At 45.3% G+C, this 16277-nt stretch overlaps 1 protein-coding gene across 1 annotated transcript; it reads left to right on the top strand.

Moving 5' to 3' along the window:
• On the top strand, positions 1 to 5177 carry FGFBP2 (fibroblast growth factor binding protein 2). The gene is made up of 2 exons (XM_526532.9): positions 1 to 2923; positions 4738 to 5177. The coding sequence occupies exon 1, from the start codon at positions 2232 to 2234 to the stop codon at positions 2901 to 2903; it is 672 nt and encodes a 223-aa protein (XP_526532.4). The 5' UTR covers positions 1 to 2231; the 3' UTR covers positions 2904 to 2923; positions 4738 to 5177.
• Positions 5178 to 16277: the final 11100 nt, after the last annotated feature.

Raw genomic sequence — 16277 nt, 5'->3', positions numbered from 1 at the left:
GAACACCTGCCTTCCTGTGGCCACGACATGGAGCCTGGCTTGGAGTGCTGTTTACTCCAGGGGCTCCTGAGTTGGAAGCACACAAAGGGCAAGCCTCTGTCTTAGAACTGGCCCTGTGGATTGGTACGGGGGCTGCGGACCCCACCCTGAGTCACCTCTCCAGCCTGATTCTCACCACTGCCTCCTTGCCCTTGACATTTCAGCAGTCCATAAACCTGCACTCCAGGATCACTCCTTTACAGGAAGCATTATCCTGCCTTAAGAATCTGCCCTTGGCCAGGCGCAGTGGCTCGTGCCTGTAATCTCAGCACTTAGGGAGGCTGAAGTGGGCGGATCACTTGTTAGGAGTTTGAGGCCAGCCTGGCCAACGTCGTGAAACCCCATCTCTACTAAAAACACAAAAATTAGCCTGGCATGGTGGTAGGTGCCTGTAATCCCAACTACTCAGGTGGCTGAGGCAGGACAATTGCTTGAACCTGGGAAGTGGTGGTTGCAGTGAGCCAAGATTGTGCCACTGCACTCTAGCCTGGGTGGCAAAGTAAGACTGTGTGAAAAAAAAAAAAAAACCTACCTTTAGCTGGTTGTGGTGGTTCACATCTGTAATTCCAGTGACTCCAGAGGACAAGGAAGCAGGAGGATTGCTTGAGGCCTGGAGTTTGAGATCGGCCTGGACAACAGAGTGAGACCCTGTCCCTAAAAATTTAAAATTTAAAATTTAGCTGGGTGTGGCAGCCCATGCCTGTAGTCCCAGTTACTTGAGAGGCTGAGGCAGGAGAAGTAATTGAGCCCAGGAGTTGGAGGCTACAGTGAGCTATAATTACACCAGTGCAATCCGGTCTAGGTGACAGAATGAGGCCAAAACAAACAAACAAACAAACAAACAAAACACCTGCCCTTTACCCTTTCTCAACCTGACAAATTGACTGACTTGTCTTGAAGGTTTGGCACCACTTCTTGGAAGCCTCCTCTGCTTCCCACCTGGGGTGATGCCCTCTTCTGGAAGGCTCTCACTGCTACACACAGTGGCTGCCGAAGCTCAGCCTGGCTTTAGTTCCAGCCCTACTAGGTCTTCTGAGGACTCAGAATATCCAGGTGGAAGGAAGGCTGTGCCAGGTACCAACTACCCTACGTGGGATCGTCAAGATAAATCCCTCACATTCAAACTAGTCCCCCAACATCCGTCTACCCTATTCCTAACAGCAAATTGCCACCTTTAGTCCACTCCACAGTGCCCTCTGGAAGGGTCATCAAAAGACAGTTATGACCGTACCAAACTATGATTCTCGACACAGAATCAAAAGTTATTTTCAATTTATTTTTTTTCTATTTTAGAACAATAATAATAATATTTAAAATCATATTTTCCTGTGATATAATTAAAACTGTGTTATTTCAATTGAATTTGAAATAGAATTCATGGTCTAAAATAGACTGAATCCCAGTGTGAACATATATTTGCATGCCTTCCTCGTCGTCATTCAGTTGGTGCAATTGTAAGGCATGCAATAAGAAGGGAAGTGAACATTGCAGCACTGTGGCCTGTGGCCACGGTGATGGCGGGACAGCCCCACAGAGGCCACACCAGGTGACTCTCAGCTCGGTGGGTGGGAGGGGGAGTGTCTCTGTGTCCCTCTGGCACACACATCCTCACACAACCTCACATAGTCTTTTTTGCATTTGCTAGGCCATCTCATAACACCTAGGCTCATAAAATTCTGGCTTCCTTTGGATTAACTAAAGCCATGGTCCCCCAAGATGGGGATTCCAGGGAGCAGGAGGGAGCCTCGAGGCAGCCCAGACTCCCAGCTGCAAACCTCACTTTCCAGAATTCCACTGCCACAGCTTGGCATATACCAAATGTTGACAAAGAAGGCTGTTCCCGTACAAGGGCCAATTTTAGAGCAAGCACCCTGTGGTTGGAAAACTGTAAAACCCTCAGCCCCAGAGCTGTGTGTAGTGCTTTGTGCATGACAGGGCTGGGGCAGATCTCTCTGAGGCACTCAGGAAAACCATTCCCTTTGCTTGTGGTGGGCGGCCCCTGGTGGCTGCTCTGCCCTTGCCAAGTGTTACGTGTCTAAGGTCTGTGGGCATGTTTCTCATTTGCTGCAAAACATCCTCCCCACCCTTGCAGAGAAAGAGTCTTTTGTGCAGCACCCTTTAAAGGGTGACTCATCCCACTTGTGTTCTCTCTCCTGGTGCAGGGTTGCAAGCAAGTTTATCGGAGTATCGCCATGAAGTTCGTCCCCTGCCTCCTGCTGGTGACCTTGTCCTGCCTGGGGACTTTGGGTCAGGCCCCGAGGCAAAAGCAAGGAAGCACTGGGGAGGAATTCCATTTCCAGACTGGAGGGAGAGATTCCTGCACTATGCGTCCCAGCAGCTTGGGGCAAGGTGCTGGAGAAGTCTGGCTTCGCGTCGACTGCCGCAACACAGACCAGACATACTGGTGTGAGTACAGGGGGCAGCCCAGCATGTGCCAGGCTTTCCTTGCTGACCCCAAACCTTACTGGAATCAAGCCCTGCAGGAGCTGAGGCGCCTTCACCATGCGTGCCAGGGGGCCCCGGTGCTGAGGCCATCCATGTGCAGGGAGGCTGGACCCCAGGCCCACATGCAGCAGGTGACTTCCAGCCTCAAGGGCAGCCCAGAGCCCAACCAGCAGCCTGAGGCTGGGACGCCATCTCTGAGGCCCAAGGCCACAGTGAAACTCACAGAAGCAACACAGCTGGGAAAGGACTCCATGGAAGAGCTGGGAAAAGCCAAACCCACCACCCGACCCACAGCCAAACCTACCCAGCCTGGACCCAGGCCCGGAGGGAATGAGGAAGCAAAGAAGAAGGCCTGGAAACATTGTTGGAAACCCTTCCAGGCCCTGTGTGCCTTTCTCATCAGCTTCTTCCGAGGGTGACAGGTGAAAGACCCCTACAGGTAACACCCTTTCCTTTACTTATATACAGAGACTACGTGTATATACTTATATACAGAGACTATGTGAGAGGCACTTAGCACTTTCACAGCTGCTGCGACCACATCAGAGTCTCAGCATGTGTTTGGGGGTGGGTTTGAGGCTGTCTGTTGCAGAGCAGAGTAGATGAGGTAGTTCATCCGGAGTGGCACTTGACCCTGGAGTTGCATAGGAATCACCTACAAGGAGCTCTAAAAATGCTGATGCCCAGGCCCCTCGCCAGACCGTTCCATCTATGTCTCCAACATAGTAGCGCAGGAATGTGGACTTTTAAAACTGTCCCCCAAGTGATTTGAATGTGCAGCCAAGGTTGAGAATCTCCTTGTGATGGAACCACCTCACTGTTAGACTGAGGCCTTTGGAATTCTGCCGGGTAACGTTTCCTAATGAACCAAGCCTTTGCTGCAGCTGTTTGTGGCCGAGGTGCTATGTCATGGTGGAGGTGTCGCCACACCCCGTCTTGTTCTCAGTTTTTTCTCCTACAGTCAAGTTAGGGTGGGGAGTGTTGTGCACTGAGGAAAGTTTGAGTCAAATAGTCTTTAAAGTCTTTCTCACAGCTCTCAAAGCCTTTAATTGTTTTTTGTTCATCACAGAGGAGAAAATCTAATTAATAATAACAGATTTAATCAACTCCAAGTATTGCTTTTAAAAGACCAAACTTTTTCTTGTGGAAATAAGGCTTATTACTGATCTCTGTCCTTAAATGTAGCAGCTTTCATTAATTTTGCACACCAGCAAGGAGTTCATTTACATGGGATTCCAGTCTTATTTGTGCACTTTGAGTTTAAAAGGAGAGTTTCTGAGGTTTTTTCATATTATCTGTGTAAGAAAAATAGGAACAAAGCAGATTTCCTGATAAATAGCACTTTGATAACTAATACCACCAAACAAATAAGGCTCTTTCTACAAGCGCCCAGGCAGCAAGAAATGTTGGTTCACAACAAAGTTGTTTTGGTGTCTGCTGTTCTGGGCTGGAGGTTTTCTGCTTGTTTAATATTTCAGATCTGTCCCAGAGGAGAAAAGGGGACACTTAAGCCAAAAAAAGTTACTATTGAGGGGAGGTCCTTTTTTTTTTCTTTTAAAAGTGATTTTTTTGGTCTTTCTACAAATAAGACATACAAATCATTTGAAAAATTCAAACACAACAGAAAAACACAAAGAATTTTAAAACTTCATCCATAATCCCACCACACAGAGATAAACAATGTCAACAGAAGAGTACCCATTTAGACATCCATCCATGCGTATTTATACAGACAGATGTACAGCGTATATACAGATGCATACAGGCGCTAAAGCTGAAAACAATATCTTGATCCTGCAGATAAGCTGCATAGGACTACTGTATTAGCTTGCTGGGGCTGCCATAGCAAAATACTGCAGAATGGGTGGCTTAAACAGCAGAAATATATTTTCTCACAATTCTGGAGACTGAAATTCCAAGATCAAGGTGTCAGCAGGATTGGTGTCTTCTGAGGACTCTCTCCTTGACTCATAGATGGCAGCCTTCTCGCTGTCATTCCTCTGGGTGGGTCTCATCTCTTTCTGTTAGGATACCATTCACACTGGATGAAGTCCCACCCAAACAGCCCCATTTTACCTTAACCACCTCTTTAATGGCCCCTATCTTTAAATACAAATGCTCCCTGAGGTACTGGAGGTTAGGACTTAAGTCTACGGTTTTTAGGTTTTGGGAGGGACACAATTCACACAATTCAACCCATAACAACTAACAAAGAATTTTTCATCCCTTCCTTTTTTTTTTTTTTTTTTTTAGATCTGACCTCTCCCTGACAGACAACCATCTCTTTTTATATTATGCCGCTTTCAGTCCAACGTTCTCACACTGGAAGAAGAGAGTTTCTAATCAGATGCAACTGCCCAAATTCTTGATCTGCAGCTTCTCTGAAGTTTGGAAAAGAAACCTTCCTTTCTGGAGTTTGCAGAGTTCAGCAATATGATAGGGAACAGGTGCTGATGGGCCCAAGAGTGACAAGCATACACATCTACTTATTATCTATAGAAGTTTTGCTTTGTTGATCTGAGCCTTCTATGAAAGTTTAAATATGTAACGCATTCATGAATTTCCAGTTTAGCCTTCTGAGCAGGACATGAATTTGTCACATTTCATTGCATGGTAACATGGACTTGGAGTTAGAGAAAGTTCAGTAAATAGCAGCTATGTGTGTGCAAAATAAAAGAATGATTTCAGAAATACGACTTTAGTCTTCTTAATGAACGCGATACCTAGATGCTATAGAGATCATGTATACCCATGAAGTCACTATTATTTTATTCAGGGTGCCATCGTGCATTACACAGACTAGGTGGCTTAAAGCAACAGAAATGTGTTCTCCCACAGTGATGGAGGCAAGAAGTGCCTCAAGATGTCACCAAAGTTAGTTTCTCCTGGAGGGTCTCAGGGAAAATCTGTTCAATGCCTCTCTCTCAGTTTCTTAAAGTTGCTGGAATCCTTGACATTCCTTGGCTTATAGACATATCACTCTAATCCCTGCCTCTGTCTTCACATGGAATTTTCCCTTGCGTGTGTGTCAAATTTCCCTCTCCTGATAAGGGCACCAGCCACTGGATTAGGGTCCATCCTAATCAAGAAAGACCTTATCTTAACTCCATCATATCTGCAAACACCCTATTCCCAAATAAGATCATATTCACAGATTCCAAATGGACAAAAATTTTTGGTGGGCACTATTCAACCCAGCACAGCCACCATGCAGCAATAGCAACTAGCCAAAAAGATAGAGAAGTGAACCTGAAAGAGAACAACCCTGTACACTCAGCAATTAAATTAATCAACAGAGTTGGAAAGGAAGAAAATTAGATTTTATTAGACATACGCGAAAAGTGACTCACTCTCTTCTTAATTTCGTATTTGTCTTACCTAAGAACACATTAATAGTCTACTCTCTCTCTCTTTTTTTTAATGGCTATTTATTTATTCAAGATGGGTCTCGCTCTGTCACCCAGGCTGGAGTGCAGTGGTGCAATCTCAGCTCACTGCAACCTCCGCCTCCTGGGTTCAAGCGATTCTCCTGCCTTAGCCTCCCGAGTAGCTGGGATTACAGGCATGTGCCACCATGCCCAGCTAATTTTTGTATTTTTAGTAGAGACAAGGTTTCACCATGTTGGCCAGGCTGGTCTCGAACTCCTGACCTCAGGTGATCCGCCTGCCTCGGCCTCCCAAAGTGCTGGGATTACAGGCGTGAGCCACTGTACCTGGCCCACTAGTCCACTCTTGATGTACTTAAATTGTTTCCCCATCTAGCCCAGCAGTGCCCAACCCTAGCTACATAATGGAGTCACCTGGGGCAGCTTTTCAAAAACACTGGTGCTTGGACGTCAGCACCAAAGGTTATGGTGTAACTGGCCAGGGATGGGGCCTGAGCATGTGCAATTTTACATTTCCCCTGGTGACTCTAATATGCAGCCAAGTTTGGGAAACACCGCCCTTAATTAATTGAATTAGAATCTCTGGGGTGTATCCTAAGTAATTTCCAGGCAATTCTATGTGTAACCTGAGTTGAAGACTACTAATATGGCCTCTATATGTAGTTCACACAATTAAGAAATATTTATTCCTCATCAACTATGTCCCAGGCACTGTGCAACACATTGGATAGGGGAGACATGAACTAACCAACTAGGTTTCACATCTTAGAAGTGCAGTGAAGTAGTGGAAACCAAGACAACACATTGATGAGTGTTGGAGATGACACAGAAGGCGGTGGGTGGGGGCAGCCAGGGGACGTTTGCTGGGGTTGAGTTTCTAAAATATATATACATCAAGCATCTACTGTGACATGCCAAGTCTATTTCTTATAAGGGCTCTGAGCCTTTCACTCACCCCCTCATATAGCTCTCACTACATCCCTAGGAGGTAAGTAGTTTTATTCCCAATTATAAACCAAGGGACTTGAAAGTCTGGAGAGGTGAGTTGTACACAGCTTGTTAAGAGTCAGGACAGCAGAGAAATCCAGGTTCACCCAATTCTAACGCTCATGGCGTTCAATTTGTAAACATCACAGGATAGGCTGGGATTTGTCACAGACCATTTTTCACCAACATTTTAAACTAACATCACCATATAGCTGACCAGTGATTTTAAAGATGAAAATCTGTGCTACCCAAAGGGTGACAGGTGGGCCAGAGGCATCTGCTTCTGCTGGGGAGCTTTAGAAATGCTAATTCTTGGCCGGGGGCGGTGGCTCATGCCTGTAGTCCCAGCACTTTGAGAGGCCGAGGAGGGCAGATGACCTTAGGCCAAGAGTTTGAGACAAGCCTGGCCAACATGGCGAAACCCTATCTCTACTAAAAAATACAAAAAATAGCTGGGCGTGGCGGTAGGTGCCTGTAATCCCAGCTACTCAGGAGGCTGAGGCAGGAAAATCACTTGAACCAGGGAGGCGGAGGTTGCAATGAGCCAAAATCATGCCCCTGCACTCCAGCCTGAGCGACAGAGCAGGACTCCATCTCAAAAAAAATGCTAATTCTCAGGCCCCACCACAGACAAACTGAACCAGAGTATCTGGGGTGAGGCCCAGAAAGGTGTATTTTAACATTTCCATGTGTTCTATGCAGAGTAACATTGGCCAAGCAATATTTCAGTCATCCTAAAAGGAAAGGCTTTGTTAAACCTTAAAGCAGATAATTCTGACATAGGCTACAATATGGACGAACCATGAGTACATTATGACAGATAAAATAAGCCAGTCACAAAAGACAAATACTGCACGATTCCACTGATATGAGGTACCTAGACTAGTCAAAAATCACAGATACCAAAAGTAGAATGTTGGCTGCCAGAGACTATGGTGAGGTGAGAATGGGAAGTTAGTTTAATGTTTATAGAGTTTTAGTTTTATAAGATTAAAAGAGTTCTTGAAGTGGACAGCAGTGATGGTTGCATAACAAATGTAATTAATACTACCAAATTATACACTTAAAATTGTTAAGATGGCATATTTTATGATATACGTATTTTATTTGAATTTTATAAAGAAATTTTAAAAAAGAAAAGGAAATTCTTTTCACCAAAAGGTGCTGAAATAACAGCATATCCATGAGAAAAATATGAATATCTACTATTACTTGATACAAAAAAATGAACTGAAATTGGTTTATACACTGAAATGTAAAGGGTGGTTTCTCCCTAATACTGGGGGTGCTCCTTTCCTTCGACAGTGACATAATCTATTTGTTCTAATTCAGTAACTGCTACATCCATCTTTATTAATCAAGTACTCACCCACACCCAGGCCTTCCTCATTGATGGGTCACCAATCATGAGGGCTGGGCACAGTAGTAGAACTCAGCCACTGAAAGAGTTCATTACGGTTCACAAATTCTAGCAATTAATCATATGATCTTCCATATTCAATAAGCCAAACCAGGGAGTGGTAGAAGCAACAGATTGGAGTCACCCTCTTTGTGTTGTCACTGATGGTGTCAAATAATGATGAAACCAGTGAAGATTCCCAGGTGGTAGGGTCAATTTAAAAAAAGAAAAAGAGCAGTGGTTGAGAGATTTTATGGTGAAATCATAGACATAGAGAACCGATCTCCCTGAATCCCTGCCTCTTCTGTCCTGATTTTCTCCAAACACCTCCTCCAAGGGGAATGTTTCCTCTGAGGAGCAGCTGCATGTAATGCTCACATTGTCTGCTAAAGATGTGTAGGCCACAGTGCAGATAACATCATCTGTCTAGCAATTTTCTCAGTCACATCTTCCAAAGTCTATCTTACCACTTAAAAATGACGCCAACCTGAGACCAAGGACATGAAATGTGCATTGAATGTTTTGTCCATTAGCCCTCTACTGGGGGCACCATTGCTGTGAACAGTACGGCATCATCTAATTACAAGTGAACCGGATACTAAGCCAAGCAGAGAATAGTCTCCAGTGCCCCTACGGTGTGGCCGGAATCTGCCAGCTTCACAGAATGGCAACTCCATGATGACAGTTGTCAATTACCACTGCATACCAGTAATGGCCACCAGGTGACAGCAGAGGACCAATGTATTTGCCAGACAAAGTCAGGCCCCACCCCCAGAGCTAATGATCCCTGTTCAATCCCTAGAGATTGAACTTGAGAAAGATGATTTAGGGAATCTGGTGGAAGAAATTTCTAAGCAGCAAAGCATTCAAGAGGTGACTTGCGTACTGTTAAAGGCATTCAGTTTTAAAAGTGAAGCAGAGCATGAAAGTTTGGAAAGTTCGCGGCCTGACTATACGATAGAAAATAAAAACCCATTTTCTGGGGAGAAATTCAAGCCAGCTGCAGAAATTTGCATAAGTAGCAAGGAGCCTAATGTTAATTCCCAAGGCCATGGGGAACATGTCTCCAGGCCATGTCAGAGACCTTCAGGGCAGCCCCTCCCATCACAGGCCCAGAGGTCCAGAAGGAAAAAGTGGTTTAGGGGGCCAGGCCCAGGGTCCCCATGCTGTGTGCAGCCTTGGGACTTGGTGACCTGTGTTCCAGCTGCTCCAGCCATGGCTGAAAGGGGCCAATGTAAAGCTCAGGCTGTGGCTTCAGAGGGTGGAAGCCTCAAGCCTTGGAAGCTGTGAGTCTCACAGGGGCACCAGCTGCTGGGTCCATCCCGCAGACCCTGGCCAAGCGACAGATGAAAGGAGTACTCAGACACAGGCATGAAGTATAAGAGCAGCTAGGGGGCTGCTGGCACTAGGGACCAAAGAAAAGAGCAGCCTCGATAAGCTGGAGCTGCTTGCTTTTATTTAGTACAGGCATAATGCCGAAAGCCTGGAGCAAACACAGTCTGTGGCTAATTAACATTTATTATTCTCCTTTTAGGGAACTGGTCACACGCGCGGATGATCAAAGGTCTTTTTCTGGTCAAAATGAGTAAACGAGCCTATTTAGATAAATTCCCCTGCACTCCCTTGTACCTACTTCTCACCCACTGCCTCAGGGTAAGAGAACAGTTGCCTTTATCTTATTCTCCCCGAAGCTTTGCAGAGCCTTCTGACCTTTCCGAAGGTTCGTGCCCTTTGCCTATAATTTCTCCCACCACTTTGACTGATCTCCTACAGTGTTGAGCCTGCAGATGCACAGAAGTCAAGAGCTGCGGTTTGGGAACCTCCACCTAGATTTCTGAAGATGTATGGAAATGCCTGGATGCCCAGGCAAAAGTTTGCTGTAGGAGTGGGGCCTTCTTGGAGAACTTTTGCTGGGGCAGTGCAGAAGGGAAATGTGGGGTTGGAGCCCCCACACATAGTCCCTACTAGGGCACTGCCTAGTGGAGCTGTGAGAAGAGGGCCACTGTCCTACAGACCCCAGAATGGTAGATCCACCAACAGCTTGCACTGTTGTGTGCCTGGAAAAGCTGCAGACACTCAGCGTCAGCCCATGAAAGCAGCCAGGAGGGAGGCTGTACTGTACAAAGCCACAGGGACAGAGCTGCCCAAGGCCATGAGAACCCACCTCTTGTATCAGTGTGATCTGGATGTGAGACCTGGAGTCAAAGGAGATCATTTTGGAGCTTTAAAATTTGACCGCCTGGCTGGATTTTGGACTTGCATGGGCCCTGTAACCCCTTTCTTTTGGTCAATTTCTCCCATTTGGAACAGCTGTATTTACCAAATACCTATACCCCCATTGTATCTAGGAAGTAACTAGCTTGCTTTTACAGGCTCATAGGCAAAAGGGACTTGCCTTGTCTCAGATGAGACTTCATACTGTCAACTTTTGGGTTAATGCTGAAATGAGTTAAGACTTTGGGGGACTGTTTGGAAGGCATGATTGGTTTTGAAATTCAAGGACATGAGATTTAGAGGGGGCAGTGGCAGAATAATAAGATTCAGCTGTGTTCCCACTGAAATCTCAACTTGAATTGTATCTCCCAGAATTCCCATGTGTTGTGGGAGGGACCCAGGGGAAGGTAATTGAATCATGGGGGATGGTCTTTCCCATGCTATTCTCACGGTAGTTAATAAGTTTCATGAGATGTGATGGGTTTATCAGGGATTTTGGCTTTTGCTTCTTCCCCATTTTCTCTTACTGCCACCATGTAAGAAGTGCCTTTTGCCTCCTGTCATGATTCTGAGGCCTCCCCAGCCATGTGGAACTGTAAGTCCAATTAAACCTCTTTTTCTTCCCAGTCTCGGGTATGTCTTTATCAGCAGCATGAAAACAAACTAATACACCAGGCATAAGAATGACACAGTGGACTCTGGAGACTCAGGGGGAAAGCGTTGGGAGGGGGTGAGGGATAAAAGAGTACAAATTGGGTTCAGTGTATACTGCTTGTGAGATGGGTGCACCAAAATCTCACAAATCACCACTAAAAAACTTATTCATGTGACCAAATACCACTGGTTTTCCAAAAATCTATAGAAACAAAAAAAACCCCTAAAAATCCTTTGTTGTGTTTCTAACTACTAATATGTAACATATTTTTGTGCCCCACAATGATTACAGTTAATAATCAGCACAGAGGAACTCTTAAAGGACATATTTTGCCTCTAGATCAAGCCTAATGCCCTTCTGTAGGCAGCTGGGAGGTTTTGTAGCTGTTCCTTAAACAACATCTTTCTTACCTTACCATGATGTCATTAGCTATTGACAACCTAGAAATTAGAGCTGAGAAAGTCTTCAGACCTATTAAATGAGGGTGACCTGTTTTATGTGAGCACATATTCACCATCCCTCTCTAGCCTTTGAATTACTCACCCTTTGTCTCACACCTCCCTGGAAGTTTCTGTTTCCTTTCTTTCTCTCCTTTTCTGTGGTCCTCTCTGCTTCTCGAAGCCAAACCAGGTCAGGCTGTGAACTGAAGAGGTACCAAGATTTCCCCTGTGCAGCTTTCTGCTGGACTCTTCCTAGAAGCATGCATCAGTTACTGCCAGATTTAGTTTTGGATTGTGGTATCACTTTTCATCTTTTTCCACCAGAGTAAGAAAAAAATACTGTATTTTCTCTACTAGAATGGGAGAGCTGGGCCTAACTTTAGCAAACGAGTACTTGTTGAAATGAAACACTTCAACAAACTTGAGGGAAGTCACTAAAGAAGTCAGTTTCCTCATCTTTATTTCAGGTGATAATAATGGCTACTCCTTATTGAGGACTATCGAGATCAGATGGGGCTGGGAGCAGTGGCTCATGCCTGTAATCCCAGGCCTTTGGGAGGCCAACACAGGAGGATTGCTTGAGTCCAGGAGTTCAGGACCAGCCTGAGCAAAATAGCAAGATGCTGCCTCTGCAAAAATAAATAAACAAACAAACAAATAAATAAAATAATTTTAAAAAGATCTAATATAGTAATAATACATAGTGAAGGGCTTTGACAATGACATTGTGCTATGCAGATTCATAGTATGATTATAAATCAGGTAGACAGATAAACTTGATGAAACAGGAAGGAAAAACTCTTCATACATCAGACTGGTCTTCCTGGATAAGGTTGCCACATGCTATCTCAATGGAGTCACAGATGCTTCTGAAAACTGGAAATAGGAGTCTTGCAACCAAATCTGGGAAAGACATGAGCCTAAATCAGCCTGATCACTGCAAAATATGAAATCACATCACTGCTAAATATGAACATTTGTCACAACATTTTGTTAGGGTAAATTCTAAGCCTAAGACAAATTAAGTTGTTGAATTTATTCAGATAATTGTTTTAAAGGGAGAGTGAAACAGGTTTCTGGCCCCTTTTTTGTTTTCAGATCATTTACATTGAAAGAAGGGGGACCATGTTACTAAATCAAACCTGCCCCATGGGCCGGAGTCTAATTCTCTATCCCTCCCTTTGTCACACTCAGATGACACCGTCCTTCTGTAGGGTTTGTCTCCGCCATGTTTGAAATGGTGTACAAGTTCTCAGGATGAGCTGGTTATGGGATGCCTATACTGTTTTTCCTCTTCCAGTGCCCCAGTGGAATTTCTTCCCCTTGGTCATTCGGGAGCGGCAGCCTGTGTTATCTCAGAGTTTTCCAAGTGGTGACCCCAAAGGACTCCAGAGCAGGGCCTGGCTTGGGGTAGGGAGAATAGAGGACATTGGGCTAGAAGGGGGAGACGTAGGGATTCATGAGGCCATTAAATTAGCAACATATTGCCAGGCACAGTGGCTATAATCTCAGTGCTTTGGGAGGCCAAAGCAGGAGGATCACCTGAGTCCAGGAGTTCAAGACAAGTCTGGGCAACAAAATGAGACCCTGTCTCTACAAAAAAACACTTTAAACTTAGCTGGGTGTGATGGTGTGTGCCTGCAGTCCTAACTACTTGGGAGGCTGAGGTGGAAGAATCACAGGAGCCCAGGAATTCAAGGCTGCAGTGAGCCATAATTGTGCCACTGCATGCTGGCCTAGGTGATAGAGTGAGACCCTGTCTCTAAAAAATATTTATTTATTTATTTATTTAGAGATGGAGTCTTTCCAGGCTGGAGTGCAGTGGTGTGACCTTGGCTGACTGCAATCTCTGCCTCTCAGGTTTAAGTGATTCTCAAGACTCAGCCTCCCAAGTAGCTGGGTTACAGGGGCTCACCACCATCCCTACCAGCTAATTTTTGTATTTTTATTAAAGAGAAAGTTTTTCCATGTTGGCCAGGCCGGTCTCAAACTCCTGGCCTCAAGTGATCTCCCTACCTCAGCCTCCCAAAGCGCAGGGATTACAGGCATGAGCCACCGTACCAGGCCTAAAAAATATTTTAAAAGAAAAAATAAAAATTAGTAACATTTATTGTAAACAAACGTACAATTCATTTTCAAATGACCGTAGATAGCATTGTGGTAAATAAAATGCAACTGTATTTAAAGGCATTACCAATCCCATGTACTATTGTGCCACTTTTTTTTTCTTTTTTCTTTTTTTGATAGAGTCTCACTTTGCTGCCCAGGCTGGGGTGCAGTGGTGCAATCTTGGCTCAGTGCAACCTCTGTCTCCTGGGTTCAAGCGATTCTCCTGCCTCAGCCTCCCAAGTAGCTGGGAATACAGGTGCCCACCATCAGGTCAGGCTAATTTTTGTATTTTCAGGAGAGACGGGGTTTCACTATGTTTGCCAGGCTGGTTTCTAACTCCTGACTTCAGGTGATCCACCTGCCTCGGCTTCCCAAAGTGTTGGGATTACAGGCATGAGCCACCGCACCCGGCCGTGTGGCACTTTTTGATAACATAGGTTAAGTGAACACATTTTTTTGAATCAATGACCTGTTTTGGACTCTGGCCCACCGTTCACTAGCTGTCTGGTTTTGAGTGATCTTTTATTTTCTCCTCTCCATAATGTGAATAATAACAGTACCTGTCTCCTAAGCATGATTCAAGGATTACATGAGATTATCCACACAAATTCCAAGGAGTAATAGCTCAAGTGGTAGCTGCTGTCACTCTTCCCATCACATTGTTTCTCGGTCACAGTTTGTGATTGAGTGCTGCGACGGGCAGGTCTGCACAGAGTGTGGATGTTGTAAGAGGATCCTCATCCTTGGCAAGGTTGACAGCCCCTGGTCTGGATGAAGCCTAAGGTGAAACCTTGAATGTTCCCCTGCAAACCTCTTTGTTGACCTTATCCATAGCTTTCTTCCAGCGCAGGCATTTACATTATAGGTTCTCTCCCTTCTGGGAACAGGGCTCTCCTTCTGGGAGAATAGTTGCTCCTCCTCCAAACCCAACTGCATGTTTCAGAGGCCTGGGCCGTTCATCATAGAATCCTGCTCTTTGGCCATGGTTGACAAGTCCAATGGCAGGAATGCGACTCAAGACCAACCTATCATATCTCTCCCTGGGATTGTTCACACTTCTGCTTGGCTTGGAACTGGTGACACCCGTGTTTCCCACGAAGTAGAGAAAATTAGTCTGAGAAAACAAAGTACAAATGCGGAGAAAAGCTGAGGTGATACAAAACCAAGCATGATGGTGACATTCAGTTTCCTTAATCTATGAGACTGGGTGGTCGTATTAATCATGGGCTTTAATTTTTTCAACTCATGCTGTTTTGATACCTTTGGGAACCCGATAAATTCAGGGAGAGACAGACCCTCCCTGGGTTAGCTAATTCCTAAAGATGACACAGTATGTTTGGGATCACGCCTGTCACATGTAAACCAACCATTCCCTTTATCTAACTCTCACATACCAAGCCAGTATTAACCCTTACCCTAAATCTACCTGGAGACAGGACCAGACAGCCACACCACGTGCCCCAGAGCCTGCTGGAATTATTAAAACCAGCACATCTGAGACCATATTCTCCATCCAGCCTCAACTTTCCCTCGGAAACGATGATAAGGGCTCTGGCCTAGGTGTTCCCTCGCTCCTGCTTTCACCACCTGACCCAAACCTCATGTTTCTCCTGCTGAAGCCCTGTGTGCTGTGGCATGCTCCTTCTCTTTGGAAAGGTGAGTACAGTCATGCCTGGGTATTTAAGGAGGATTAGTTCCAGGACCTCCATGGGTACTTAAATTTGCAGATGCTCAAGTCCCCTCTGTAAAATGGCATGGTATTTGCGTATAACCTATGCACATCTTCCTGTATACTTTAAGTCATCTCTAGATTACTTACAATACCTAATACAACATAAGTGCTATGTAAGTCATTGTTATAGTGTATTATTTATTTGCATTATTTTTCATGGTTGTTTTTTTAATTTTTTAAAAATATTTTTGATCTGCAGTTGATTGAATCCACAAATGTGAAACCTGTAGATACAGGGGTGTGGGGAGGAGGTAACTGTAGTAAATTATTTTTTCAATGGCACCAGCCTCTTTGTGTCATCATTCAGTCACGTTCATGAGTTAAAATCCCACAGGTACATTTTGGGACAGTTGAGCAGCCGGCAAGGTGACTCAGTGTTCCATAAGGACCGTGCCTCCTTCTGCTCTTGGCTCGTTAGCTGACTGTGCCAACCACATATACTGTATTATCTTTAGGAATTAGCTAACCCAGGGAGGAATTAGCTCTACCTGGGAGGGCACTGTCGGCCGGTGGGGTGCCTGTGCTTTGGCTGCCATTGCCTTGTGCTACCTCTGCTGTGCCGTTTCACAGTTTTCTAGTCTAAACTATGGCAAGGGATGGACCTCAGATCTTGCTTTGCACAGGTAGTAGTACCATTGGGAGTGAGAGAGGTCCCCAGTGCACACCTTATTGGACCAAGTGACCAGGCAGATGTGAGGTTAAGCAGGCAATTTGGGTAATTAGTACAGTAAACGCTTCCTGGAGAGAGGAGGAGCAGGGAGTGGCTGCCCCTAGGGTGCTTTGAGGGCACCGAGACTGATGACCTGCCTGCCAAGACCGTAGACAGGGCTCACCACAGAGCATTCAGGAGCTGGGCATTCAGGCCCAGGCA

Source organism: Pan troglodytes, chromosome 3, assembly GCF_028858775.2.
Source record: "Pan troglodytes isolate AG18354 chromosome 3, NHGRI_mPanTro3-v2.0_pri, whole genome shotgun sequence".
Lineage (NCBI taxonomy): Eukaryota > Metazoa > Chordata > Mammalia > Primates > Hominidae > Pan > Pan troglodytes.
The sequence above is the reverse complement of the archived record's forward strand: the minus strand, read 5'-3'. Positions and strand labels throughout refer to the sequence as shown.

What these genes read in the sequence shown, in the direction of transcription:
- FGFBP2 (XM_526532.9), top strand. Translation starts at nt 2,232, where the DNA reads ATGAAGTTCGTCCCCTGCCTCCTGCTGGTGACCTTGTCCTGCCTGGGG.